The sequence below is a fragment of the Aricia agestis genome, chromosome Z (assembly GCF_905147365.1).
Source record: "Aricia agestis chromosome Z, ilAriAges1.1, whole genome shotgun sequence".
NCBI classification, from domain to species: Eukaryota; Metazoa; Arthropoda; class Insecta; order Lepidoptera; family Lycaenidae; genus Aricia; species Aricia agestis.
In genome coordinates this window covers 33,222,098-33,249,502 of record NC_056428.1, presented here as the reverse complement: position 1 = coordinate 33,249,502, position 27,405 = coordinate 33,222,098, and the positions used below count along the sequence as shown (strand labels likewise).

The window sequence follows — 27,405 nt, the reverse complement described above, 5'->3', positions numbered from 1 at the left end:
ACTTTTTAATTTCTTCACTTTATTGACAGACTATAATAGTAAATTCAATCAATAAAATCAATAGAAAAGCGTAGAAATTTGAAACTTATAAATTAATTAAGTATTTATTTGAAGTCAAACTTCGACCATTGGGCGATCTCTAATTAAATTAGATACTTACATACACTATTGATATTGCTTGGAAAGGTTTAGTTTTTAAAGCTTAAACCGCAAATCGATTCGTTAATATTCTTTTGAGTGTTTTTAATTATTTAAAACCTGCACGACCGGTAAAATTGAAACACAAACTACGGCTAATATAAAACTATAAACGTCTCCGAACACTTTTTTTCTAATATAATCGTTGTCTGCCTCTAACCAGGCAAAAAACAGGAACCCATTGTAATTCGGCGTCGCGCTGTCTGAGGCAGGCTGTTTCTTAGAAAACCCACACAGACAAGCCCGATATCCACACACCCACTCCCAAATCCGGAATCCCATAATCTCTACGGGACGCTTCAAACGCGTTGTGAGAACCTTTAAATTAGTTCTTATAAGTGTATGATGTACCGTTTTTCTAAAAGCTTGGTAATGGTATTCTGATGATTTTCCAAAGCCTTAGTATCTACTGTCCACAGGTACCGAGTAGGTCCTAAATAAAAGGTGACTTATTGATTGATGATGAATTATTATTTACAGGAACACTGTTTATTTAACAAAGTTTTAACGAATTATTTCTATGTATTTATTTTAAGACTACTAAATTGTGTCCGAATCGAGACATCAAAGGCCTAAGCTAATACGGAAAAGGAAAGACATTTCGGATAGCATCAAAGACAGTCATCCCAGCTTTATATCCTAGCCAATAGTCGTAAGACTGTCTCGATATACCGCCTATAAACACACCAGCCAGACAGTAATTAAACGAGTTAAAATCGAGGTTATGATGAGTAATTCATTTAATAGGACGCTCGATTACAAATTTCATTTCTAAATTGGAATTTATTTTATTGATATTATACGTAGTCTATGTCCTACGGTAATATATTTTGTATCGTTATGTTTAAATGTATTATTTTTGTTGTCAGTACAGCAATATTTTGATTTGGTATAATATTGCTGTAGGATTGATGCGGATTCCTACGCGCTACCGGCTACGGTAGTATTTGTTTTTACCGACTTCCAAAAAGAAGGAGGTTATACGTTCGGCTGTATGTATCTTTTTTGGAATATTATGTATCTATGAGTTAATAAATGTAAGGTCAATGCGTTGAAGTCCGGCATACTTTTCTAAAATTAAAGTTTAACATAATTTATTGACTTGAGATTCGCTTTTTAAAGTAACTTGTGTCATCGGAAATTATAGGCTATATATTAATTAGACCTATAATGATCTAAAAATAATCTTAGTTGCCGTATTTTTTTACTTACGTGGTATTTTTTAAAAACTCGGCGTGTAGACGGACTTCCCTTACAGTTTGAGGCAAGTCCGTCTAGCAGCAGTATAGCCATAACTTATGAAGTAAAATGCATGGTAACGGTTTCTAGTAAAGCCGCAAGAGAAAATTAATTTTATATCATCTTAAGTCTAAGTGGTTGCAAACATTTTCATTTAAATTGTGGGGCATTTTTTGAAAAATTAAACACTAAGTATAAACATAAATGTTTATGACAACAATATATTAATTATGCCGCAGCGCCGTCATATTAATAAAAGTAAAATCAACAACTTTGCTTCATCATCATTTATGAGATGAGACATTTTTCAACAAACTCCCCTACTTAATTTCGATTTGATTATTGTTATTGATATGTCTACTTAGTACCTATTTTTTTATTCCTTCATATTAATATTTAGTTAGTTAAAATAACTTTTTAGTTTACGTGGCAGATTGGGGCCATGCACGCGAAAGTTACGCGTTTTTACCATTATTTTCGCCGCTCAATTAAAATTATAAGGGTTGTTGGTCCGGGAGGTAGAATTTTTTTAAGAAAATTACCAGCTCTTTAAGGATATTTTTTCAAATTTTGATTATCTCAAATAATTTTTGGTTTTTGGAATATTAAAAAAAACAAACTTCTTTTTTACTTAGAAGTTTATAGCTTTTGCATTTTTTATTAACCCCTCTTGTATGCTCTTTTCGTGCTTTACTGCACGATTCGGGCAATGCTATGATTTAGTAGTCCATAGTTTAAATGCAAATTAACAATAAAGACATGTATATTTGAAAAGGTTGACAATATCTGATTCGACGCAAGACCGGCATATGACGGCCTTTCCTTATGAAGACTAAGCGGACTTCCCAATTATTGCAATTTTAGGTTAGACACATGTTGCAGGTGATAATAACGAAATTAAAGCGATATTAACGAATCGAACACCAGTAATAAGTAAAAGGATCACTAAATTACCTATGTAATCCAAGAAACTCCAAAAACTCCTTCGTATTCCCACTTTTTTAAAATTTTTTTGGCAGAGACTGACACTCTGATTGCGAGTACAAAACGGAAAAAAAATTTGAGATCGTTTTTTTCGTAACAGGTAGCTAGTAGCGACATGTTTGTTTTTTAGATGAAACTAACTTTGCAATATCGTTTTACCCACTGAGCCATGTGAAACTAGTCGTTCAAATATGGAAGTTATTGCCGCTAGACGGACTTACCTCCCAGACGGACTTCGACACATTGACCTTACTTTATATATATATATATATATATATATATATATATATATATATTAACGCACTAACTAACTATAACTGTTATCTCATATAGTATATAAAAATAAGTATATAAAAGTAAGTAAGTATTAAAATTCTTACGCAAAACTTTTATATTAGGTTTTTATTTTATTCTGCCAAATATACAGTTAAACAGGTTTTATTTAGTTTAATATAATGATATTTGTTACGAAAGTTAGGTATGGACTATGGTGTATATTTAATTTAAAGTTTACAGTTAGAAATTATGTTTTCTGATTTCAATTATTATTCATACTCGTTATTTTACGTAGGTCGCAAATTTTTCTGTTTTGTGAAATTTAGGGACCTATGAAAAATTTTTGTCACACAGGCCGATTTTCCAATCGTCAGATAACTTTTACGTCTTATCGAATAAATATTAAGACACTTTGACATTTTTTCCATATGTATAAAATCTGTCAAAGCCTAATTATTCCATTGGTAAAATTTATCAGCTGACCATTGAAAAATCAGCCCAAGTTAAAAATATGCTCATAATAATCAATGCAAGTCAAATCTATATATACTTAAATAAGAATAAATATTTTCATCATTTTATCATCCATCATTTTGTGAGGCGAATCATTTTCATTCCACTTAAAAAATATTTACTTACTTAGGTAATAGCTAGGCTATATTCGTAGTAGCTAGGTAATAAGCGAAATGAGAGAAACATTGTATAGATAATAAAAACAATTGTGTCTAAATTTTGTGAAAAATCAAATTAAATATTATTTATTAGCGTTAAAAAAGATAAAATCAGCAAACTATTAGCATATCTTTACAAAGATTGAGAAGACGCGTGACCGGAATCAGAAGTTTGATCGTATCAGGAGGATCGAATTAGTAACAACATCTAAACAACCTTAATCAGAATACCACGATAGAATTAAGTGCAAAACGTAGTCGCCTCAGGTAAATCACTAATACCTGGGTTTATTTTTACAACAAAAATCGATTTCCTTTTAGCGAATAAATAAATTCAGGCTCACTTATCGGACTTAGTTTTTGTGATTTGTGAGGAATTCCTAAATGCAGGATCATGCTGCGTTCACATTTTTTCTTTTGTCTTTGGCGGCTCCACTTTGTGCAGCCGGTTGGACAACCATTAAGCTCAGAATACAGAACAAATTCTGTATTTTGAGCCATTAAGGCGAGTTACAAGTCTCAAGAGTCAAGACATGTCTATGTGCGACAAATCTGTCCTAAACGTAAAACGAAACGTGTTTTTCTAATACAAGCAACTGTTTTGTCAGAGAAGTCTATAATGCTACTGCGTGCAAGGAAAGATAGGGGAAGAATAGATACAATGACAGATTGACTAACGACCGTTCCCAATATTTGATCTATCTCTGGTTTTGCCCTACTAGAGATAGGAATAGCTCACAATTATTGACATAAAATATATGTCTCTAATGTCTAATGTGAGCTATTCCTATCTCTAGTAGGGCAAAATCAGAGATAGATCAAATATTGGGAACGGCCGTAAGGCAATTTTTCATCGAGTCGTGTAAATTCTGTCAGTAGGTATGTTATTCTATTATTTCTCATCTACTGTGGCCATACTATGTCAGGTTTTGGTTCCTGGTTTTCTCTATTTAAACTGTTTTGATTCAAGTTGTATTAATTTAGAAAAAAAATCACACGCTCAGTTAAAAAATCTGGTGCCGAAAACATCAGTAAGTTAATTTTAAAATATCTTAAAATAATGAATTAGTTGTTATGAAACTATATACATATTATAATATTCGTAGTAGCTAGCTATATACATATTAATATATTACGTATACATAATAATATATTACGTGCGCCACAGATATTGAATACTACACACGAGGGTAATAATTACAATACTTAAGTACTTAATTATTAATGTTTTACGTACAATAAACCTATGACAGTAAGGGTTATAGGTGAAACTATAATTGCGTAATAAATACACTGATAGTATCTATGTGCACAGTGCAGAAATGATGTAAAATTATTTATGTTGTTCTGCATGCTCAATATTTCTATTTTAAGTAAGTATATGACATACTAGATGACGCCCGCAACTCCGTTGCGCCAAATTTCGTTTGTTACGGCGGAACCGTACATTTTTCCGGGATAAAAAGTATCCTATGTCCTTTCTCGGGTCTCAAAGTATCTGCATACCAAATTTCATCAAAATCCGTTCAGCGGTTTCAGACAAACAGACGGACAGACAGACAGACACACTTTCGCAATTACAATATTAGTATGGATCTCCCACTTCTACCATTCATATGATTAATTTTGGTCCCAAGAAAAAAAGGAAATGGGCTCCCCTGAGATCATATTATATTGAAGTTTTAACTTGTGGATACCCTGTGGTAAGTGGTAACCAACCAAGAACTGTTCCTGAATACATGTTGTGGGAATGTGTGGGGCGGGACCGTGGGCCTAAATAGTGTTAAAATTTCCTCGGAAATGGTTTTCAAAATTAATCTCTATTCTTTATATTTCAGCAAAGTAAGTTTCAAAACAACAGCGAGATCTAATTATTATGTCTAAAAATAGACCTATGTTGCAATTTAGTCAGCGTGAAATCTGTTTTGTATCTGTTAGGTAAACACTTTATATTTTTCAGAGAAAATCTTCCGAACGCGTCGAAGAAAGAGTTGAATATTTATTGGTGCTAAATAGGTATTTAAGGTATAATCAAAAACGGATTTGGAAGAAATTAAACAGTAAACACTTCATGTAGTTTAGTGTATTAAGTAATTACTTTAGTAGGACACCGATCTTGATTGACGTCATAAAATTACTAACGTAGTTTTATTAAAAAAGTTGGAAATCAACTTCCACTTAATATGTAAAACGTTAACCAGGTGCTAGTAAGTATTTAAATAATATTTTATATTATTAATACATAACTAATATATCAGTTCTGTTACTTTCTTGAAGGAAGTATCTACGGGTAAGTAGGTTTAAGGTATCTTGACATCTTATAAACAATATTAAAATATTTTTTAATTATTTCCGTTGTTAATATTATTTAAAGCGTTAAAAATAACGAGGACTAACAATTTGTTTATTTATATTTCGGTGAATCTGTAGTAGGTACACAGGTTCAAAAGCGAAGCTTGTTATAAAATAAATTGAAGCTTTCAACTGCTCCTATGTTTACGAAAGCGTTTCTTATTTTAAACAGATGTCTGCCAAGAGGAGATAAGTTTTTGTGCTGTCGATATTGTATTAAATAAAATTCACTTGTGTTTACTATAAAATATTAAAAATAGATGATGAGATTCATTTCAGAAACAATAGTACCTACGTCTGATACAGATACCTGATAGATACCTTATATTATGTTATATTTTTATTATTAAATACATAAATGTATAGTCTGTCAAAAAAGTGAAGAAATTAAAAAATGGGAACATCGTAGTGTCATCCCTTTCAAATCAATATAAAAAAAGATACATACATACAGCCGAACGTATTACCTCCTCCTTTTTGGAAGTCGGTCAAAAAAGGGATGACACTACGATGTTGCCACTTTTTAATTTCTTCACTTTTTGACAGACTATACAAAACTAGCTGTTTGACCGAGCTTTGCTCGGTATTCGATAAAACACGAATAAAATGACATTGTCTAAAAATGATTCCTATCTAGATCGATTTATCGCCCCCGCAACCCCCTATATACTAAATTTCATGAAAATCGTTGGAGCCGATTCCGAGATTCCAATTAGGTATATATATACATATATACAAGAATTGCTCGTTTAAATATATAAGATTACGTTCTTCGATGTAGGTACCTACCTAATAGTAAGTAGGTATAGGTCTACCAGGATCTGATGGCAATAAAAAAGTGAGAAAATAAATTATTTCTAGCAATACCGGGGTATTTGGAATAAAACATTTAATATAGCATGTATATGTATTGCTTTTTTTAAAGTTGTGACGATAGTTAAGAAATGAATTAGCTTAGATACAGAAACATGAGAAGAAGCAATCCAGCAGTGAAAAAGATAGACAGTATAAACCAAGAGATAGGTACATTTATAGGAGTAAAAACTGTTAACCCTATCGAAGTAAGAAGTGCGCCATAGACAAAGAGGAGAATGGACGCTCTTGGTCCATCTATATTTAAGGGTAGGGCTGTTACTCACCAGTCCTGGTGCAATCTGGTCTACCGTTCCTTACAGATGTATCAGGTAAGGGTTTTCCGTCTGGAGTCACGCACCAGCATCCTGAGGCAGCCCCGGCGGCGCATTGCACTGCCGCATAAGTGCCATCAGCGCGACATCGCGGTACAAAAGTGGCCTTTCGAGCGCCTTGTGCGTTTAACGCGTACCGTAGCACTGATAGACAAGATGACTGACCCTCTGCAAAGAATCATCATCGTTAATACTGTCGTGTCTTTTCACTGCTGGATCCTTAATAATGACCGAATGTGATGTAGGATTCAGACTGAGTGAACCTACCGAGGATTATCGATCATCGAGTTATCTCGATGATCGATATCGAGTAAAAAAGCAAAGAAATTATTTAAAACTATAACTGTAACTCGACTACTTAACTAACGTTACTTTATTATATATTATAGTAACGTTATTTGGATCATACTGAATTTTTAAGCAGACTTGCAAAGGCATTCAATATTGTACCTACAAAGTATTGTGGTCCATTGTAAACTTGCTAATTCCCGAGTAAACGTCTACAGTTCTAATTGCAAGTGTATATCGACAGCAGCTTTCACGTATTTTACATTCAAAATGACATGAGTCACGAAACGTACGAGTGACTCGAACATTACATAGCCGTCTAGTATATTATTTACTTATGCAATTTGTCCAACACGCCGCTAAACGAGACTGTTTAAGGACCAACGTGAGGAGAACAGGAACAAATATTTTTTTAACTAAACATTAGGGCTATAGCCAACTTTAGACACGACATTCTTAAGAGAGACTGTTCAGTATTGCAATACAAAACAAAATTTGAAGATGGGCAAGCTTGAAACAAATATTTTGGATTGCGATAGTCTGTCATAAGACTGTCGACGCGTATGAAAAGAGCCCTTAGCCATAACTCATAATGCTTATAATAATAATACATATTTTACAGGTGTGGTGTATAGAGATTTTAGATGCCAACTTTTAATCTCCGTTTCCTTATAGCCAGACTGCCGTTGAAGTCTCGTCTTACACAAGTTTAATTAAAAAACTTATATTAAGTAACTAAAACATTTCTTCATTTGTTTTCCCTACCATCCCTACATTACCAATATACCTAATATGGATTTTAGCCGGCGCAGTTTAAATTACATAATTTGAAAATTTAAGGGAACAAACACTTTCTTCTGTTGTTGTTACTGGAAAAGTGCATTTTAGATAAATTGAACCCGATTATAAGTACAGGCCGATAGATATTGTTATAGACTTATAGAAATAAGGTTTCGTCGACATTATAGACAACGTATGAACGTATAAACAAACGAACTAATGTGAAATATTCTGAATAAGTTCTTATTATCATATGAACATGGGCATGTCTCTTAGTGTTATGCTGGCAGCGTCGCTTTTATCTTAAACTGGGTTTGAATCGATTATGCTATTTCTAAAGGCTACAGCTCCATTAAAATTTGTATATATTATACTAGCTGTTGCCCGCGACTTCGTCCGCGTTAGCATAGTAGATCACATCCCAAGTATTACTTATTTATTGTACAAAAATATTCAATATACAGAATTGACTTTCCCACGAATTTTATTATATATACATGTTCCGCGCGGCTTCGCTTACGTAATTTAGAAATTTCACGCAACCGTACATTTTGCAGCAAAAATAGCCTATGTCCCTTCACGTGGTCTATTCTTGTTGTATGTTTGCCAATAACATATAATTTCCCCCGTTTTTTCCACATCTTCATCTATTTCTTCGCTCTTATTAGTCTTAGCGTGATAAAATATAGCCTATAGCCTTTCTCGACAAATAGGCTATCTAACACTGAAAGAATTTTTCAAATCGGACCAGTAGTTCCTGAGATTAGCGCGTTCAAATAAACCCTTTCATACAATTTCCCCCGTTTTTTTCGACATTTTCCTCTATTTCTTCGCTCCTATTAGTCTTAGCGTGATAAAATGTAGCCTATAGCCTTCCTCTAGTAAAAGAATTTTTCAAATCGGACCAGTAGTTCCTGAGATTAGCGCGTTCAAACAAACAAACAAACAAACTCTGCAGAATTATAATATTAGTATAGATTATAGGTATCAAGAGGAACATAATATAATGTTTCAGTTATTTTCGAAAAGTTGAACAGAACGCCTGTCATATTAAATCAAGATTATTTTTTATCAGAACAATAGTTGCGCGAAATATGTAAAAAGAGTATACTAACCCACACACGGGCCCCTATGAGCTATACCCGTCAGTTCACCAGCACACTGGGCCTTCAATAAGTGACACTTTGAAGGGTAATTACGCCTGTTTGTTCCGCAGACGGGTCGATTTGCGTTGCTCGGATTTGCTTCACATGCAGCGACGCGGCTCAGACAAGACTCATTGCTTTGTGCACTTGACTGTAAAAAAAACAACAAAAAGTAGATACGCCACCCGTGTCTATAGGTTTTATGGCCACGAACTACTACATTCTCGTTACCATTGTAAGATATTTGAACAGGTAGGCAATATACTGCCCACTTAAAAGTCAATAACTAAATACTGATATTATAAGCACAGGTTTTATTATAGTACAGTCTAGTTAAAAATAATATAATATTTAGAGATGGTTTTTGTTAACAAGGCCATACGCAAAAAGTAAACCTTTTTCTTGACATATTTAACTACTTTTCATCAAATAACACGAAACCTCGTTCCTCTGTTGTAATTTCAATAGGAAACCTAATTTAATTGTTATTTCAGTGTACCTACATGTTTATATACTCATGATAAATCTCATATTTTTCTGTTGACGGACTTAGGCCGGTATAAATAGTCAGTACTCAAGATGTGTCTCGGTCTCAAGACACGGTTCAGGATCTGTGATTGGTCCAAATTTTGACAGCCAACCAATCACAGAGCCTGAACCGTGTCTTGAGACCGAGACGCATCTTGAGTACTGACTATTTATACCGGCCTAAGTCCGTCAACAGAAAAATATGAGATTTATCATGAGTATATTAAACATGTAGGTACACTGAAATAACAATTAAATTAGGTTTCCTATTGAACTACTGATATTTATACTGACTATTTATACCGGCCTTAGTTTCCTAATATGAATTAGATAATGTGCTCAGTTTCCAAAGAACCTGATACTGGAGTATGAAAATGATCATAAACGTTTTTTACAAGCATTGCTATAAAAAGCTATAGCGAAAAGAACCAAGCAAATCGGCTGTGATGTTGAGAACTAATAATAGGATTAAACAAAAAATGCCCATAAATATTATTTATACCTTTGTCTCTTTTAATTTTGATATTATGATTCTTCAAAGAAGTAAGTAGAGAAAAACATAGAATATTATTCCTGAATCGTGATAATATTAAACAAACAGTACAGAGTATTTTCGCCTTGCCAACTTTTAAATGTTTGTATGGGGAAAAACGAATAATTATTTTATTTAATACATTATACACTGTAAAGTTATAATGATTCGCTTCTTGAAGAATATCTACGCCTTCGAGCCCTCCCTCCTCCTTTATGGAGGTGCGCCCAGTAGGGCGCACCTCCATAAAGGAGGAGGAGGTACCCAACCAGTAGGTTGGGAGCTCATTTTAATAAATAAACACTGTAAAAAATAATTTAGTTTTTATAAAATATATAATAAAGTAATTTAAATAAGCGGTCCAAGTGTTTACAGACACTGACTCTGCAGCAAAAAATAAATTTGTATAAAAAACATTATCAATTTAAAATGAAAATAATAAATATTGTTTCCTGTTAGAATTGTCCCCATTCACCCCTAACCTAATTGAAGAACCATAGACAAAAACTAAACGGTAACGGATTTAAGTTTATTTTTAATTTTCATTACAATAATAAACAGATACTACTAAGCAAGCAATAAATTAATAGTAAAAAAAAAATAGAAACCAACTCTAACGTACTAGCAAATGATATTGAATGTATTGTATTAAGAAATCATAAAAAAATTAAGTTTTTACCTTTTTATTTTCAGCGGCTCTGGTAACGGCATAAATAAAATTAAATACATAAAGAATACAAAACACTGAGAAATGTATCTTCATTATGCCAAATTAAAAAATAAAGTTCATTTATGATATATTAATTTAAAACACTATAACATACAAACAAAGTTGATTAAAAACGAACATAATACTACAAATAATAAATTTTTCTTTAACATTTTGTTCTATAATTTAAAAATAATATCAACTCTCTTTGTTACAAAATACTGAACAGGTAGTGGTATGACTACGTACGGCGATACGCAAACAAGTTAGCTACAGAATAACAGAAAGAAATATATCCCGTGCCGCCGCCACACCGCGCCGCACCGGGTCAAACATAGGCAAAAAGCGCACACGCACCTCACCCAGCGACCACCGTACGTTTGACAGATGACCACAGACAATCTACATTCTACACACCCATGGATTTGAATGAGACATTGACATTTATGAGTTACGACCAAGAAGCTTATATATTATAAAACTGGAGTTTGCGATTAGATCATTTTTTTGAAGACAGTTTATTGACCTATATCTACGAATAATAAAAACTAAGTAACTCCGTCAAAAAACATGCTCCACAATACTTGTCAAAAAAGTGTACCTTAGGTACACATTTCAATACATTTGCAATATTTAGGTGACCTTGAGGGTTACCTAAATTTTTAGGGTTCCGTACCCAAATACTTTAATATTTAATCGCAAAATTAAAATAAAATAAATAATTAAGTGGGATTCCCATACAAAAAACAATTTTTCCCTACTTTCGGTCTATAACTCCGACTCGCACTTAGCCGATTTTTTTTCTATTTAATTGTACATTATTGTCTATCAACATCGCTTTCACGAGAAAGATCACAAAAACAAAGGAAATAACTAGTTGATTCAAAGTAGATACCATACTTGTATCTCAGATTTATTTTTTCAAATTATCGGTTTCGGTTATGGTTTAGAAAAAATGAATTACATATTTTCAATCTACTATTTATGCTCTACTTTGCTGTACATAAATTATTTTAATCGACTATGGGTTTTTTTTGGGCATTGTCCTTTAAAACGGTAATAGTATGGGAGTTACGATTCCTTAGTTTTTATTATTCGTAGCCTTTAGTTATGTATTCTTTAATTTTCTCTCTCACACAGTACATAAAGTTGCCATGGTAAAACAAAAAGTACCTCATCTAAATTTTAAGAACTGTAAAACTTAATTAAATGAGTGTCATCGATCGTTTTACGTTTATCTTCACTTTTTTGCCAGACTATATTTTGAAGTACCGTAAATTTAGTTTTTTAAACTACATTAGTAAAATCACGTGATATTCTTTAGCATATTCAATATATTTTACCTAATTCTTGTATTGCTCTACTTTATTTTATTAGCAACACTCTGACTGCCACTTATCTGCTAATTGCTGCCAATATGGCCGATATGTCAAAAAAGTTATCTCGCTTCGAATGTTTACTAATTGCTGAAATAATCGTTCGTATTTGATAAAATCGGAATTTAAAATATGCATTGTGTTGTGCAAAATTGCAGAAGTTTTTGGAAAGTGGAAACCCAATTCTTAAATCCAGTTCCACAGGTGAGTGGATTTTTTAGGTATTAAGTATTTTCCTAATAAAAGTCAGTCTTTACCATATTTTTATATTCGAATCGTAAGTAAATATTGATTTTGTTTCATTTTAGTGTTGTATACTGATAATAGAACAATTTAAACAAGTAATGCGAACAGCTTTCATATAGTTTTGATAAAATGTTTTTTTTTTTTTTTTTTTTTTTTTTTTTTTTAATGGTTTACAGATGTAGGGTGTCCATTATGTCCATTTATTCTCAGATGGACCCATATTAAATTGTAGTTGCTGTGAAGTTTTGCCTCTGATTACATATTATTTTCTTCAAGCTTTACAAGATTATAAAGCGTACATTATTGAATAATCTAAAAGAAAAGTCAGATAAATGTTAATGTTACCGGCAATGTGTACTCCTCCACTCGACTTAACCTCAATCCAAAAAATTGTATCATAAGGGTTGATCCAGACCGCAACGCGACGCGTAGATGCATTTCTTAATTTGTATGGATTTGACAGATTTCAATTGCGTCAGACGTCTTGCGAATTTGTCAAATCCATACTAATTTAGAAATGCATCTACGCGTCGCATTGCTGTCTGAATCAACCCTTAGTTTATTAAAACTTCCTTCACTTGAGGGTTCATTCAAGACTTCCTTATTCGAGGTGAGGAATGAACTGTCAAACCTGAGGTAGTTCAGGATGTACCTTAAGGCTTCCTTGTGTGTCTTCACTGTCTGTTTCCAACCATTAATTTACAAGAAATCGTGTTTAGCATGAAAAACTTCATTTCATTTTGGATTATGTTCATGAAAATTCACATAATTTTCCTTGGCGCAGATATTTGTTTGACGCTCAAAACTCATTAGGGCAGTATAGTGATGAGGACTTCAAGAAACAATAATTTAGGTTTAGAAACTTAACAAAACAAGCTTAAATATGCAACACGCTTAACTAAAGTTGAAATAACAACGCGAGTTTGCAAACAATTTAAATCGCAAAAACAGCTGATCACATAAACACATATTATTTTTCTTCTTCTTCTAATTATGGCGGCCTGTGATATGACACAAAATATACGTAACAATGTGACATATTTTGACAATGGCACTGAAATTTTTTTTAAACGAGGAGTTCATAGGCAATCTGTCAATTGGGGTTGATTTCCGTCGGTGTAGACACTAAAAAAATAACTTCTATGACGTCATACCTCCAACTCCACTCTTTCTTACTGAAAGAGTAATTCGTCGAGGTAGAAGTTACGAACTCCTTGAGGACACCTTCGTTGAGGTTGATTTAAGGTGGGTTTGAAGAAACAACTAAGAATAAAGGTGTTAATCCAACATTATACGCCATGCCTAAGCAATGTATAGAATGTTCATTTAATGTTTTAGACAGTATTATAGAGGATTAAATTTCAATTTTTTGTATAATTCCAGCTTCCCCAAAGATGAACAAAGAAGAAATGAATGGCTGTCTATTTTACCTTTAAAGGGTAAAGAACAACGAACCTTATTGGCATACCTAAACTTACAAGTACATAAAAATGTACATCTATGAAACATACGCCAATCGATGGAGAAGATGTTTACAAACAATAAATACTATTTGACAAAATGTCGTAAATTATATACTTTCTTAGTTATTTTAGTTTGAAAATGTAATAAATTATAAGCAAAGCACGCAAGTTTACCGGAAACAAATCTTCCAATGACATGCTAAGCAAGCTGATAACAAGTTTGAAAACCGCTGATGGAATACATTTCTGTTGTTTATATGTCCATGGGCAACAAGTTACGCGTTTGCTCGTTTGCCCCCTAATTTTTACAAAATAAAATTATGTTTTTAAAATAATCTATAGTCATTATTTCCTTTATACTTGGGAAAATCCTTAGTATAGAGCAATCATGGTCACTTCAAAGAGTGAGACAAAATACATAAGTCACGTCACCCAAGGCCAAATTTATGGTCTTCAAGAAAATGTTCTAAGCGCAATATCCAGTGATAATATAAAAGATTCTTGGTTATGACTACAAACTACTTAGGGATAATAAATGAAGTTATGAAAATATATGAATGCGCCACGAGTCATGAGCTCACGAATCGTTAACTTGTTATACCACAAAATATCATTAAAAATACTATTCACACGTCTTGTCTATTAAGAGGTACAAATAAATGTTAATATAATGTTTATTGCCTATTCACCATCTTCTTAAAAAAGATTAGTGTCAATTTTAAATTGTCGATGTAAAATAAAAAGAAGATGGTGAAGGTAATCGTCATAATAATTTGTGTTGTGTTGTTTTTACAGGGTTTTACAGTTTACAGGTTCTGTAGACTGTAATAACAAATTAATATAGTTTAAATGTACTATGGTGGTAACAAAGACTATTAATTTATGAGAATAATAATAAGAATATGATCCCGGCCACGGGCCACGGCACTGTGCACCATAAATTTATGATTCGACTTTCTATAAAATGGTATTTTACTTGATAAGTTTGTTTGAATATTTAAATTATTACGATAAATTCGGAATTATATTGTTATTCAGGTTGTGCTCGAGCTTCACTGTCTGTGTACGTGTGTCAAGTGCCACTAACTTTTCAAGGAAGTGCGAAGGAAATACATACTTACACTAATTCTTTACGAAATGCGTTTTTGCGACATACATTTTATTGCAACAATATTAATATAAAATATACAACTCATAAAAAATCAATTTTAGATAAAATAGTATTTGAATTTGAATTTATTTTAAAACAGTTTCTGAACTCATACATTAACCATTTGAATTTGGAATATTAAAAAAATAGTAATATACATTCATTTAAGTATATTTATTGCAAATTAATATGAATATTACATCATATATGATATTGATATTCTTAACATTGATATCAGTATTCATAGTTCGCTCAGTAAGTTCACAAATATTTAACTAATTATTGTTAAAGAATTACCACAAACCTCTCAGTTTAATTATATTGCTCATAATTTTCTATGGTTTTTTAAAGCTAATACTATAAAAATCAGAACTACTACTTATCAATTCATGTACTTTTGATCCCAAAATTAACTTTGCCTCTCTCTTCCTTTTATAAAAATTTTCTTTGCAAACTACATCCATTTACCTGCATTTTTCAATTTTCATATAAAAAATTCTTAATACTAGATGGATTTAATAAATTGAAAAATCACAAGTTATTCTCGAAACAAAACATAAATCTGTTTTTATATTTGATTGAGACCACATTGTAGAAGTATTTAGATATTTTTAAACACATTAAATATGTTGTTGTTACAGTATTCTTTTTAAATTAGTGTTTTAAAATTTTGTGATTATAAATGTAGTCATTTTTACAAATTTATTATTTTTCAGTGTCACCATTGTAATGCTAAGGAAGGGCAATTAAAAATTGTAAAATATGCTGCCCCTAAAAATAAATTTCTATTATGCTTTTCAAACACTACATCTCCCTACTAAAATTGCAATAAAGTTATAGGATCATATATGGAAGAAGTTGCAATAATTCAAAAATATCTCCTTAATAAAAAAAAAAGCAGTAATGACTATAAAATCTAGTATTATTAATTATTATGTAAGGTCAATGTGTCGAAGTCCGGCATACTTTTCTAAAATTAATGTTTAACATAATTTATTGTTACGAGATTCGCTTTTTAATTAACTTGTGTCATCGGAAATTATAGGCTATATATTAATTAGACCTATAATGATCTAAAAATAATCTTAGTTGCCGTATTTTTTTACTTACGTGGTATTTTTTTTAATCTCAGTGTGTAGACGGACTTCCCTTAGGTAAGTCTGTCTAGCAGCAGTATAGCCCTAACTTGTGAAGTAAAATGCATGGCAACGGTTTCTAGCAAAGCCGCAAAACGGCCATTCAAATATGTGTTTAAGGTGTCAGTAATAAGGTTCGCATTCCAGAGAAAATTAATTTTATATCATTTTAAGGCAAGTCAAATATCGTGAGTCTAAGTGGTTGCAAACATTTTCATTAAAATTGTAAAACATTTTCATTAAAAAAAAAAAACACTAAGTATAAACATAAATGCTTATTACAACAAAATTATAATAACTAGTGCCGGTAAAATCTACAACTTTGTTTCATCATCATTTATGGGATCGGACATTTTTCTACAAACTCCCCTACTTAATTTTGATTTGATTATTGTTATTTATATGTATACTCAGTACCAATTTTTTTTATTCCATCATATTAATATTAATTAGTTAGTTAAAATAACTTTTTAGTTTACGTGGCAGATTGGGGCCATGCACACGAAAGTTACGTGTTTTTACCATTATTTTCGCCGCTCAATTAAAATTTTAAGGGAGGTAGGATGTATTAAGGAAATTTCCTGCTTTTTAATGACCTTTTTTCAAATTTTGATTATCTCAAATAATGTTTGTTTTTGGAATATTAAAAAAACTAAACCCTTCTTTTTTTACTTTATTGTTTATAACTTTTGCAATTTTTATCAGCCCCTCTTTTCGTGCAGTAAAATTTGGGCAATGCTATGATTTAGTAGTCCTAAGTTTAAATGCAAATTAACAATAAAGACATGTATATTTGAAAAGGTTGACAATATCTGATTCGAGGCAAGACCGGCATATGACGGCCTTTCCTTATGAAAACTAGACGGACTTCCCAATTATTGCAATTTTAGGTTAGACACATGTTGCAGGTGATAATAACGAAATTAAAGGGATATTAACGAATCGAACACCAATAAGTAAAAGGATCACTAAGTTACTTATGTAATCCAAGAAACCCCAAAAACTCCGTCGTATTTCCACTTTTTTTTATTTTTTTGGCAGAGACTTACACTCCAACTGACAGTACAAAACGGGGAAAAAAATTGAGATCATTTTTTTCGTAACAGGTAGTTAGTAGCGACATGTCTGTTTCTTAGGTCAAACTAACTTTGCAATATCGTTTTACCCACTGAGCCATATGAAACTAGTCGGAATTTGTTCCGTGTAGTTCAAATGTGGAAGTTATTGCCGCTAGACGAACTTACCTCCCAGACGGATTTCGACACATTGACCTTACACCAGAGAAATTCATTAATGGCAGACTTATTCAATTTGGTCGTGTTTTGCCAACCTTGGGTCGACTCAAACCGACATCAAGAATTTAGGACTAGAGCCAGTCCACACGGCGCGTTCGTCAGTGTACCGTCGACGCCGCGCTGCCGTTGCGATGTTTTAACTTTAATGGCGGCTCTCGACATAGGCGAACGCGTTGGCCAACGCGTCTGCAGACGCGTTGGCCCAATGTGTAGAACGGGCGTTCGCGCGTTGGCCGTAGGTATTTAGACGTTGGCCAACGCGCGAACGCCCGTTCTACACTTTGGGCCAACGCGTCTGCAGACGCGTTGGCCAACGCGTTCGCCTATGTCGAGAGCCGCCATTACATACAAATAACCAAGGTGTTCACACGACGCACACAAATGATGGAACAGCATCCCCCGAGACGAAGCGGGAGGGGGTGTTGAGCTACGTAATAACGCTGTGATGGGCTGATGGCGCAGCACCCGGCCCGTGTGGCCGGCTATGCGTCAAAATATTTGCGTTGCGACGACGCAACGCAAAGCAACGCGCCGAGTGGACTGGCTCTAACTTTGACTTGACATAATAATATAACGACTTGACCCAGCAATTGACGAAAGTTCGCCATGTCGTCTAAGTATCTAATCCCCTGATGGTGCATACCTCCTTACCCTTCTAATTATTATCAGTAACTTTAATTGCGTATAGTCAAAATTTTGTAGGAGCCTCAATTTTACCGCCACGAAGGAAAGAGTCGACGAAGCTTGAACATAAAAGAGAAAGAAATGCTATCACCAAAGACGCAGATAGTTTTAAAGCAACTTGAAGATAAAATACCAAACAATAACAAGTTTTATGAGACTCTGGTAAACCAATTGGAACAGGTATTTTCGGCACCACAGCTGAGACGGTCTTGTAAAAAATGCAGAGGGTGAAAAGTGTAAAATATAATGCTACATAAAAATTGTAACTTTATTTCTTCCGATTAAATAACTATCTTGCCAATTTGGCGTTATCAGTTTATTTTATACGGTACTTAATTTAATAATGAGTCTATGTTAGATTTACAGTTTATTTACATTAAAAAACAACACTCCTTTTTGTCTGCTGTTGTAATAGGGCATAATATTCGCAATGCAACGGTCGGGGCATTACACTTTATAGTACCAAAGAGTATCATAAAAACTGTAGTAACAATTAGACGTCCTTACTCCTTACATACCTACATATCTACGAATAATAAATTATGATACAGAATTCGACCAAAATCGGACACGTCATATCAGAATATTGACAGAAACCTCGAACAAAACTTTTTGTTTAGATTTGTGCTGGTGCTGCTTAGCGTGAAAACATTTCAGTAATATATGATCATATTTAAATGTAGCGTTAGTTGACTTCGAATAGCACTAATGCTAAGCACTCATGAGTCATGAACCTGGGATCGGGAATTTGAATCTTTCTTTCTGATAGTAAACTTGAACCCAAACTTTCCTTAAAAAATTGTCTGTATCGGAATTTTTGTTAGGTACTTACCAATATAAAATATTATTTTGTCTCACTGACCTCCATTATGTATACTTAATTGGAGGTCAGTGTATTGTCTACATTCACTGCATTCAGGAAAAAATGGTTGAGTGACACTGAAAGTCAAAATCTATCAAAATCTTAGTGAAGTTATGACCTTTGTTTGAAATTCTTAAGAAAATAATATGTATTCTAACGAATTAAGACCATACTACATTCTAATAAAGAAGGAGGAAGAAAAGGGGGATAGGTTTGCAAGGATAAGCGTGGAAGTGAAACATACTGGTAGACCGGAACCGCCCAACCCATTTGTGTTGAAATCCGTGCATACGCAGACCTATCCCACCATTCTAATCCCGGCTGCACCCAGAAAAGCCTGCTGTTTCCATTGCAATTAGATGAGAACAGAAATGAGCACCGAGGGAATACTGCTACAGAAGAGAAAACAGTTTATGAACTTTCTGCTAACCATTTTGGCCCAAGATATTGGAAATCTTTTTGAAAATTCAATCCGACTGATATGCTGCCACAAAATGCCTAGTAATGTCTACATTTTCTTATTACAATCTTGCAATTATTTGTCGCAATACCTGGCTGTGGACCTTGATATGAAAGACGAACTGGAAACTCCCACTCTTGTAATTTAAATTTTGGATATAAGTTATAAAGGACATTGAGTAAAATATATAAGTACATTTTATTTGTGTCTTGATGCATCTGCTGTCATGGTGCGTGAAACATTGAAGATTTATCTATTTTGTGGTACTGATATCTGGTATCTAGTTAGCGCTACTGAACTAAGTAAGATATCACACTTTGTCAAACAAAAGCGAAGGTTGTGTAGCTGTTTATTGGCAGTGAAACAATTGGTAAACATTGTGAAATTGGTTTAATATGTTATGGGGGACCTACATTATAGCAGGAGCGTTAATAATGTCGCATTATAAATATACACTTACAGGCAAACCAGGTTCACAGAAGCACACATTTCCGACACACTTCTGATAGGTTATCAAGGGTGGTCACATGAGTGAATAAAATCCCCTTTTGTTTGTAGAAAGTAGAAACTACTAACAATGAAGCCAGGGTAAGATTATTTTTAACAAAAAATTGACATTTTTCCGATACAACAACACAAGAATTTTGAAAATTGGTTCACAAAAAGCGAAATAATCATCAAAAACATCTGCTTAGATGCAAAATATTACGAAAAGTACCAAAAATTGGGTTATAATGTGATGACACATGGTATAATTATCGTTGTGATGATGATTATCAATCAAATTGATGTGTTGGCTTATACTTTCAGTTGTTTAAACAACGCCAAAATCCCTGAACCTGTATCTGTAAGGAAGGAGGTTCGGATCCAGGGTATAACCTGGTGCGAAATCTTATTGTTTGGTAGCATTTACCTGGAATGCTTAAAAAAATCAAAATCACTATACATATGTTTCCATACAGATTTCAAGGAGTCCCTTTGATTCCTCATGGATTCCACCATCAGATCACCATTGTTGTGAACATGGTACCAACCTCGGATTCAACCCTGTACAACAACAAAATAATCATGAAGATCGGTCCATGAACGGCGAAGTTATGGTTGAACAAACAAAAAAAAACATATATAAAATGACGAACATTTATTATAACCTCCTCCTTTTTGGAAGTCGGCCTAAAAATACGCCATATGCTGGAATTTGATATTTTATCAATTTAATTGCTACAAGAAAATATGTATTTTAAAAGGCCATGAAAGAATCATGGCTTACCATATCGATTAAAATAATACTCAGTATCCATTTGTCTTTTCTGCACAAAATGGTACGTCTGTTAATAAGATTTACTACGCTATTTTCATTACTGTTAGTTGTGTCTATAATACTTAATAATAGATGAACAATAGTTCATAAACTCTGTAAATTATAGTCTCTATGTAATTTAAACAATATCGTCGTAATAACAATTACTAGATAGGCACTCAACATAAATATCCAATAGTAGATAACATCTACTATAGGTACCTACTACCTAGATACTTAGCCTGTTACCTGTATCTACATGCTATACAGACGTACTTATAAAACCAATATAAAAGAAGTGAATAGCAAATACTTAATTCAATTGTGCGAATGGTGAGCGGCAGCATCTGAATGTGACCATTTCATCATTCAGTTTTTCATTTGTGTATGAATGACGCAGCATGTTAGCTGCAGTTAGATCAAAACCGTCAGACTTGAGCTGAGTTGTCCATTATGTAGCGGCTTGCGTGAGAGAATTCTAGTCGCTACAATCTGAACACGCCTGTGCCTCGTATGAGTTAACACGTGCGCTTATAAGTATTACGGTAGTATCTGAGCGATAACATCTCGCTTCTAACAATCGAATGACGTACATACGCGACCGTGGTAATTACAAGTGATGGGGTCCCAAGAATTACGTTCTCAACACCAAAGCCTTTTGCAGACTGATCATTTACGAAATGTGAGTAAAATCAGATTTAAACTATTTGTTAAGCTAATTAATACTCAATGCATTTTATTCTGCACTAAACAAAAGCGTTAAACGTTATACAAATTACAATACAGAAGCATTTTTCAAACTTATTCAAATTAAACATATATTTTGCCATATCTACTAAGTATAATATTTTATGCCATGTTAAAATACTTAAGCCTAGGTACAACGATTAATTAACCTTAGTTATATTAATTCCATAAGAAAGCTTTTCAGCACCCAGCACTGCTGCAGGTACACGTCTAGCTGCTGGGCCAGCAGCTAGATGTGTACAAAACACAGATTTATGGTATTAATAATATTTTAAGTTCTAGTAGGTACTTTGAAATAATTGTATCTAGTATCTACCCAACCTCGGTAGGCTGAAACTAGGTAGGTAAGAGAATTTCTTGTAAAATTTATTTTTTGGTACGCACAATTTTCTAAAAGAGACAAAAAAGATAGGACGGACAAAAAAACTAGTAAAGCAGGTCATAAGGACCTGCTGACCTGTGATGCCCTAGGCAATTGCTTAATTTGATTAAGGGTTAATCCGTCACTGCCCAAATATCGAGTTTTTTTGTGTACCCAGCTTTTTTCTAATGCTCCAAAACCGTTAAATTGTGGTCAATCCCCAGTTCTTCAGCTACATCGTAAGTTCTACTAATATGCCGATCTTGCTCCACTTTTTTAAAAATAGCATCAGTTTTGTCCTGTTACGGACAAAACTGATGCTATTTTTTAAAAAGGGCGACTAGAGCAACGTGCATCTTTGATATCAAAATTTCCGGATTGAAAACGCAAAGGTGACGCCGCGTTAAAGTAAAAATGAAGGGTTCCGCAGCAGCAATAAGGTTTAATTTTATGAAATTAAAAGGGTTTTGATTTATTTTTATGTTTCAGTTGATTTAATGAAAGTTTATTTAAGATTTACCATTTATGACGTAAGTATAAAAAAAAAACTACTTGCTAGATCTCGTTCAAACCAATTTTCGTTGGTAGTTTTTATAGTAATGTACATCATATATTTTTTTAAGAATTATCATGCCCCTACTTTAGAAGTTAGGAAGAGTCTATCTCGCAAACTATTCAGGTTAAAAAAAAATTATATTAGAAACCTTAATATGATTTTAAAGACCTATCAATAGATGAAATTTTTTTTTTGTTTCAGTTGTACCTACCCTACCCCTAAATTTTTGCGGTTAACCTTAATGCGGTTCACAGACTACATCTACTTACCAATTTTCAATAGCATAGCTCTTACAGTTTCGGAGAAAGGTGGCTGTGACCTACGGATGGACAGACAGACATGACGAATCTATAAGGGTTCCGTTTTTTGCCATTTGGCTACGGAACCCTAAAAAACCGTGTTGGATATGTTTAAGATTGCTTGTTTTTTATGAGAGGCCGGGCCGGCCTCTCATTGGAAACAAGAAATGGAACAGCAAGAAATGGAAAGGGCGTAAGCGACAAAATTGTTTTTGTCGCGTAATTTAAAAACCACAAATATATTTCATATAAGCAAGCTATGGGCAAATTAAAGTGTATGCTTGAACCAAAGAATTCTTTGGCTTGAACCGATTTATGTAAAAAATTTGGAAGCTTAAATCACTCTCTTCTGTTGGCAAAATTAGAATCCCTTTTTTGACTGACTTCCAAAAAGGAGGAGGTAATACGTTCGGCTGTATGTGTCTTTTTTTGTATGTTCGAAGATTACTCAGCCGTTTGTGGTCCGATTTTCAAAATTCTTTTTGCGTTGTATTTTTGGGTTTAACTCGTATTTGGTACCATGTTCACAAAAGTGGTGATCTGATGATGGGAACCTTGAGTAATCAAGGGGACTCCTTGAAGTTTGTATGGAAACATATTATGGTGATTTCAATTTTTTCTGCAGTATTCGAGGCACATGCTACCAAAAAGTAAGACTTCACACCAGGTTATATATACCCTGGATCAAAGGTACCCAACAGAACTTTTGAATCCTTATAGATAGGTACCTACAGGTTCGGGGATTTTGCCGTTGTTTAAACCACTGAAAGCATAAGCCAATATATCAATTTGATAAATTATCATCATCACATTATGACCCAATTAGTGGTACTTGTTGTGATATTTTGCATATGAGCTGATGTTTTTGATAATTGTTTCGCTGTTTGTGGACGGATTTTTTAAATTCTTGTGTTGTTGTATAGGATATAATCTAAATTTTGTGTAACAATTACGAAAGTGGTGATCTGATGATGGGATCTATGAGCAATCGAGGTAAATCCTTGAAATTTATTAAAACACACATAGTGGTTAAGAAGTTGTTTCTAGTAAGTAACTTATACATAAGTAATATGTTACAAATAAGTGTGATTTCATACGAAGGTGTCCCTGGACTCAGCGACACTGAAAAGAACTCCTGAACCTTTAAAGATAAAAGTTTGGAAATTGCACAATCGCTTAGATAACTGCAAGCATTTACCACAATTTCGCTTACAGTAACATAATGTGAATAGTTATCATTCGTAGTGGTTATCTGGGGGCACGGCAGTGCCCCCGCCAAGTCGAGCAAAAAAGCGGCACGGCCGTATCATCCTTTTCTCGAACCAATTCAGGCTCTTTTTGACCCCCTATAACTTCATTGTGGATAAACCAACAAGACTGAATTTTTTGTTGTTAAGCAAGAATTGTATAAACACGGTATATTTAAATTTTTATTCAATTTGAACGAGTAGTTTAAGAGCTGTAACTTGTTAAAGTTTTTTAATTTTGTCACTGACTGAATGACTGACTGACTGACTGACCGATCACCAAAAGTCTAAGGCACTTCTAGAACCTTCAGACATAGAACCTTCAAACTTAGAATATAATTAGTGTTTAGTGTCTAAATAAAGGAAAAATTCAAATATTTCAAAATTTCTGTCCAGTTTTCTAGATACACTAACTTCGTAAATAACTTTGTAATCCCATACAAATGTATAAGACTACAAAGTTACATTTGCGGTTTATGAATCAATGTACCCGTACCATCAATATCTCCGGTTTATCGTCAGTAGAGAGATATCTAGCTAGTGTTTAATGTCTTAATTAAGGGAAAACCTAATTAACCATCTAATATAATAATTATGTATAAATTGTAAGATACATTGTGTTTTCATGCGATGTCCAAGTCGATCTATTTATTTAAAACGTAAAAGATTTTTAATATTGATATGATAATAACTTACGTACTAACTTGAGACAGAAGGTCCCCTAGGTAGGTAGGGACTGGATAAATTAACCGACTTGGTTTTGCATGGATCTCATAAATTTTTACGGTATAAAAACTGAGTTGCGAGACTTGGTTTTTTTACAGGATGTTTTTGATGGGATTACTTATTTACGCGAAATTATACTTTGACTTGTTTTTTGCCTTTATCTCCGTAAATATTTATTTTACAATGAAAATTATAAGAACACAAAATGTAGAAAATTAAATTTACAACAGAACTTATCATTTTCGTAAAAAAATTGAAAATAAAGGTGATAATATGTCTTAAAAAAAGATTTGATCTTCAAACCAATATGGCGGCTAACGTACACGCACACGTCGGATTTGGTCGAGTTTTTTAATTTAAGCTATTCATGACCTCCCCTAAACATAGGTGCAAAAAAATGACTGACTAATTAATTTCAGATTCCCATACAAGGCTGAAATAACTCTACCGGGCTATATGATATGGCTAATAAGTAAAACCTACGTCTAACGCCATAATATTAAAGGTTCCTTTTTTGCGGCCAAATGTTTCAGGCTTTGCCACGCACGCTAGCACCGAGCACGTAGTCAACTCTGATCCAAAAAAAATGTCTTCTGTATTTCGGTAAGACTAGTAATCTATTCACTATCCTTGCGTCCCGTCGCATTTAATTATTCTTTAATTATAACTTTACAATAAAATAGACGGGCTCGCCTTTGTAACTCGACCGCTGACTGACGAATTCGGAATTTCCACGGTATGCTGTTTAAAGTAGGCGCCTAATAATTTGTCATAGCAATTTATTTTTCGCGCTCCGATGTGCTTGCTACACGTCTCGTATAATAAGGAAAAGATTGTGTTTTTTTATATGGGAGCGCCCCCTTAATTATTTATGTTAAAACGTTGCATTATCCTTTTTTAACCATTCCTACGAAAATACATTGTTGTTATAATAAATTTATTTTGTATTCTGAAAAGCTTATAAGTATCTAATTCAATAATAAACTTGAATATTGAATAGCGAACTAATTATTAGCAGCAACCATATTATAAGTTTATGGCAGCAACAAACCGTAGGTACAATCGATCACAAAAAATATAAATTATGTTATGTGAAAATTTTTCTCGGCACAACTAGTGACAAAGTTACGATAACTATCGACATTGTGTGGGAATGTTACGGACATGTGACATGTGACATGCTACGGAAAGTAGTCACAAAGTTACTGCATTTTCAAAATGGTCTCTCCTTGATTTTCTGTTCACAGTTTCTAAAACTTTGTCGGTCAAAAATCAAAATGCCATATTGCATTGTGTTGACAAGAGAAGGCTCTTCCGAATTAGGTAATATCCCTCGTACCAAGTACGTGGGTAAAAGATAATGTACTATATTGGCCGCGAACAAAAAAAACAGCGACTTGGAGGTATTGAGACGAAATGAAAAAAGTGTGCCGGACGAAAATTGGAAAAAATGAAATGTAAAGTCAAGGCCAACGAAATAGGTACCATTTACTGAAGGACTAAAATTAGAGGAACTGTATTCGAACTTTGAAGATTTGAGACATCAGCAATATGACCTTAAGAATTCGCAACAGGGTTCTGGCATTCTAAATTTGATAATACACTAAGCTTAAAACTGGTATCTTTTTTAATTTAAGCTATTCATGACCTCCCCTAAACATAGGTGCAAAAAATGACTGACTAATTAATTTCAGATTCCCATACAAGGTTGAACTAACTCTACTGAGTTCTTATAGAAAAAAAAAATCAGAAAAAAACTTCAAGAGAAAAGCAGGAAAACAGGCAAAACAACATTTACCGGGACAGCTAGTATGCTCGACTTAAAGGGGCGTATAATCCAAATTCTAAACCATAAAAAAGTTTTGATTACCCACCTTGAAGTTTCCACCGTAGTGGACAGAACACCTTTCGAGCACCACATCTTATGGATGAAAATATTTCAAGGTCATGTTGTTGTGAAATCTAGTCGATTAGAAACATAAAACACCGATGACCGAACACAAACAGTATCTGGTATAATACGTACGTTTATCACCTGTCAATTATTATCATCGAAGATGCTCTTATCATTCTGGTATAAATTGATAGTACCTGGATGACCGAGCTTTGCTCGGTATAGCAAACACTCATTGACTTCGTGTTACTTAACAACGCCATCTGCTGGAATAGCTTTAGCTGTTGTTGTGTCGTTAAAGCAATTAGTTGCTCATAAAATAGCATTATTATTAGAGATAAAGCCGACTATCCGGCCACTTTTGTAGTCGGCGACTAGTCGGCAAAAAGCGCCAACTATCCGACTTTTTATTTTTTAACCCCCGACCGAACCGAAAAAAGAGGAGTGTTATAAGTTTGACGTGTCTGTTTAACCCCCGACATAAAAGAGGGGTGTTATAAGTTTGACGTGTCTATCTGTCTGTCTGTTTGTCTGTGTGTGTGCATCCAAATCTGTAGCATCCAAACGGGTGGACCGATTTTGATCTAGTTTTTTTTGTTTGAAAGCTGACATGATTGAGAGTATTCTTAGCTATAATTCATCATCATCAGCCTGCTCAGTGCTGGACAATCAGGGTTTATCTGGTTGAATTATCCTGGCGGTAACAGCTCATAA

General features: G+C 33.6%; 2 protein-coding genes and 1 long non-coding RNA gene across 5 annotated transcripts in view; 2 read left to right on the top strand and 1 right to left on the bottom strand.

Annotated features, from left to right (window-relative positions):
• LOC121738557 (SPARC-related modular calcium-binding protein 1) overlaps positions 1–10,994 on the bottom strand; it is a 34,175-nt gene extending 23,181 nt beyond the window's left edge. For 2 of the 3 annotated variants that reach the window (XM_042130702.1, XM_042130703.1), the window contains exons 1-3: positions 10,860–10,994; positions 9,091–9,271; positions 6,860–7,075 (exon numbers count right to left, since the gene is read on the bottom strand). In XM_042130702.1, the coding sequence (XP_041986636.1) occupies positions 6,860–7,075; positions 9,091–9,271; positions 10,860–10,943 (481 nt within the window). In that variant the 5' untranslated portion in view covers positions 10,944–10,994. The remainder of the gene's footprint in view (positions 1–6,859; positions 7,076–9,090; positions 9,272–10,859) is intronic. The other variant, XM_042130704.1, reaches the window with a different exon arrangement.
• Positions 10,995–15,223: 4,229 nt separating this feature from the next.
• LOC121738558 lies at positions 15,224–18,537 on the top strand. The gene is made up of 2 exons (XR_006037304.1): positions 15,224–15,379; positions 18,258–18,537. It is a non-coding gene; the product is annotated as an uncharacterized LOC121738558 (long non-coding RNA).
• Positions 18,538–21,334: 2,797 nt separating this feature from the next.
• LOC121738929 (peptide transporter family 1) overlaps positions 21,335–27,405 on the top strand; it is a 42,119-nt gene continuing 36,048 nt past the window's right edge. Inside the window, exon 1 of the mRNA XM_042131207.1 lies at positions 21,335–21,543. Within this exon, the coding sequence (XP_041987141.1) occupies positions 21,481–21,543 (63 nt within the window). The 5' untranslated portion in view covers positions 21,335–21,480. The remainder of the gene's footprint in view (positions 21,544–27,405) is intronic.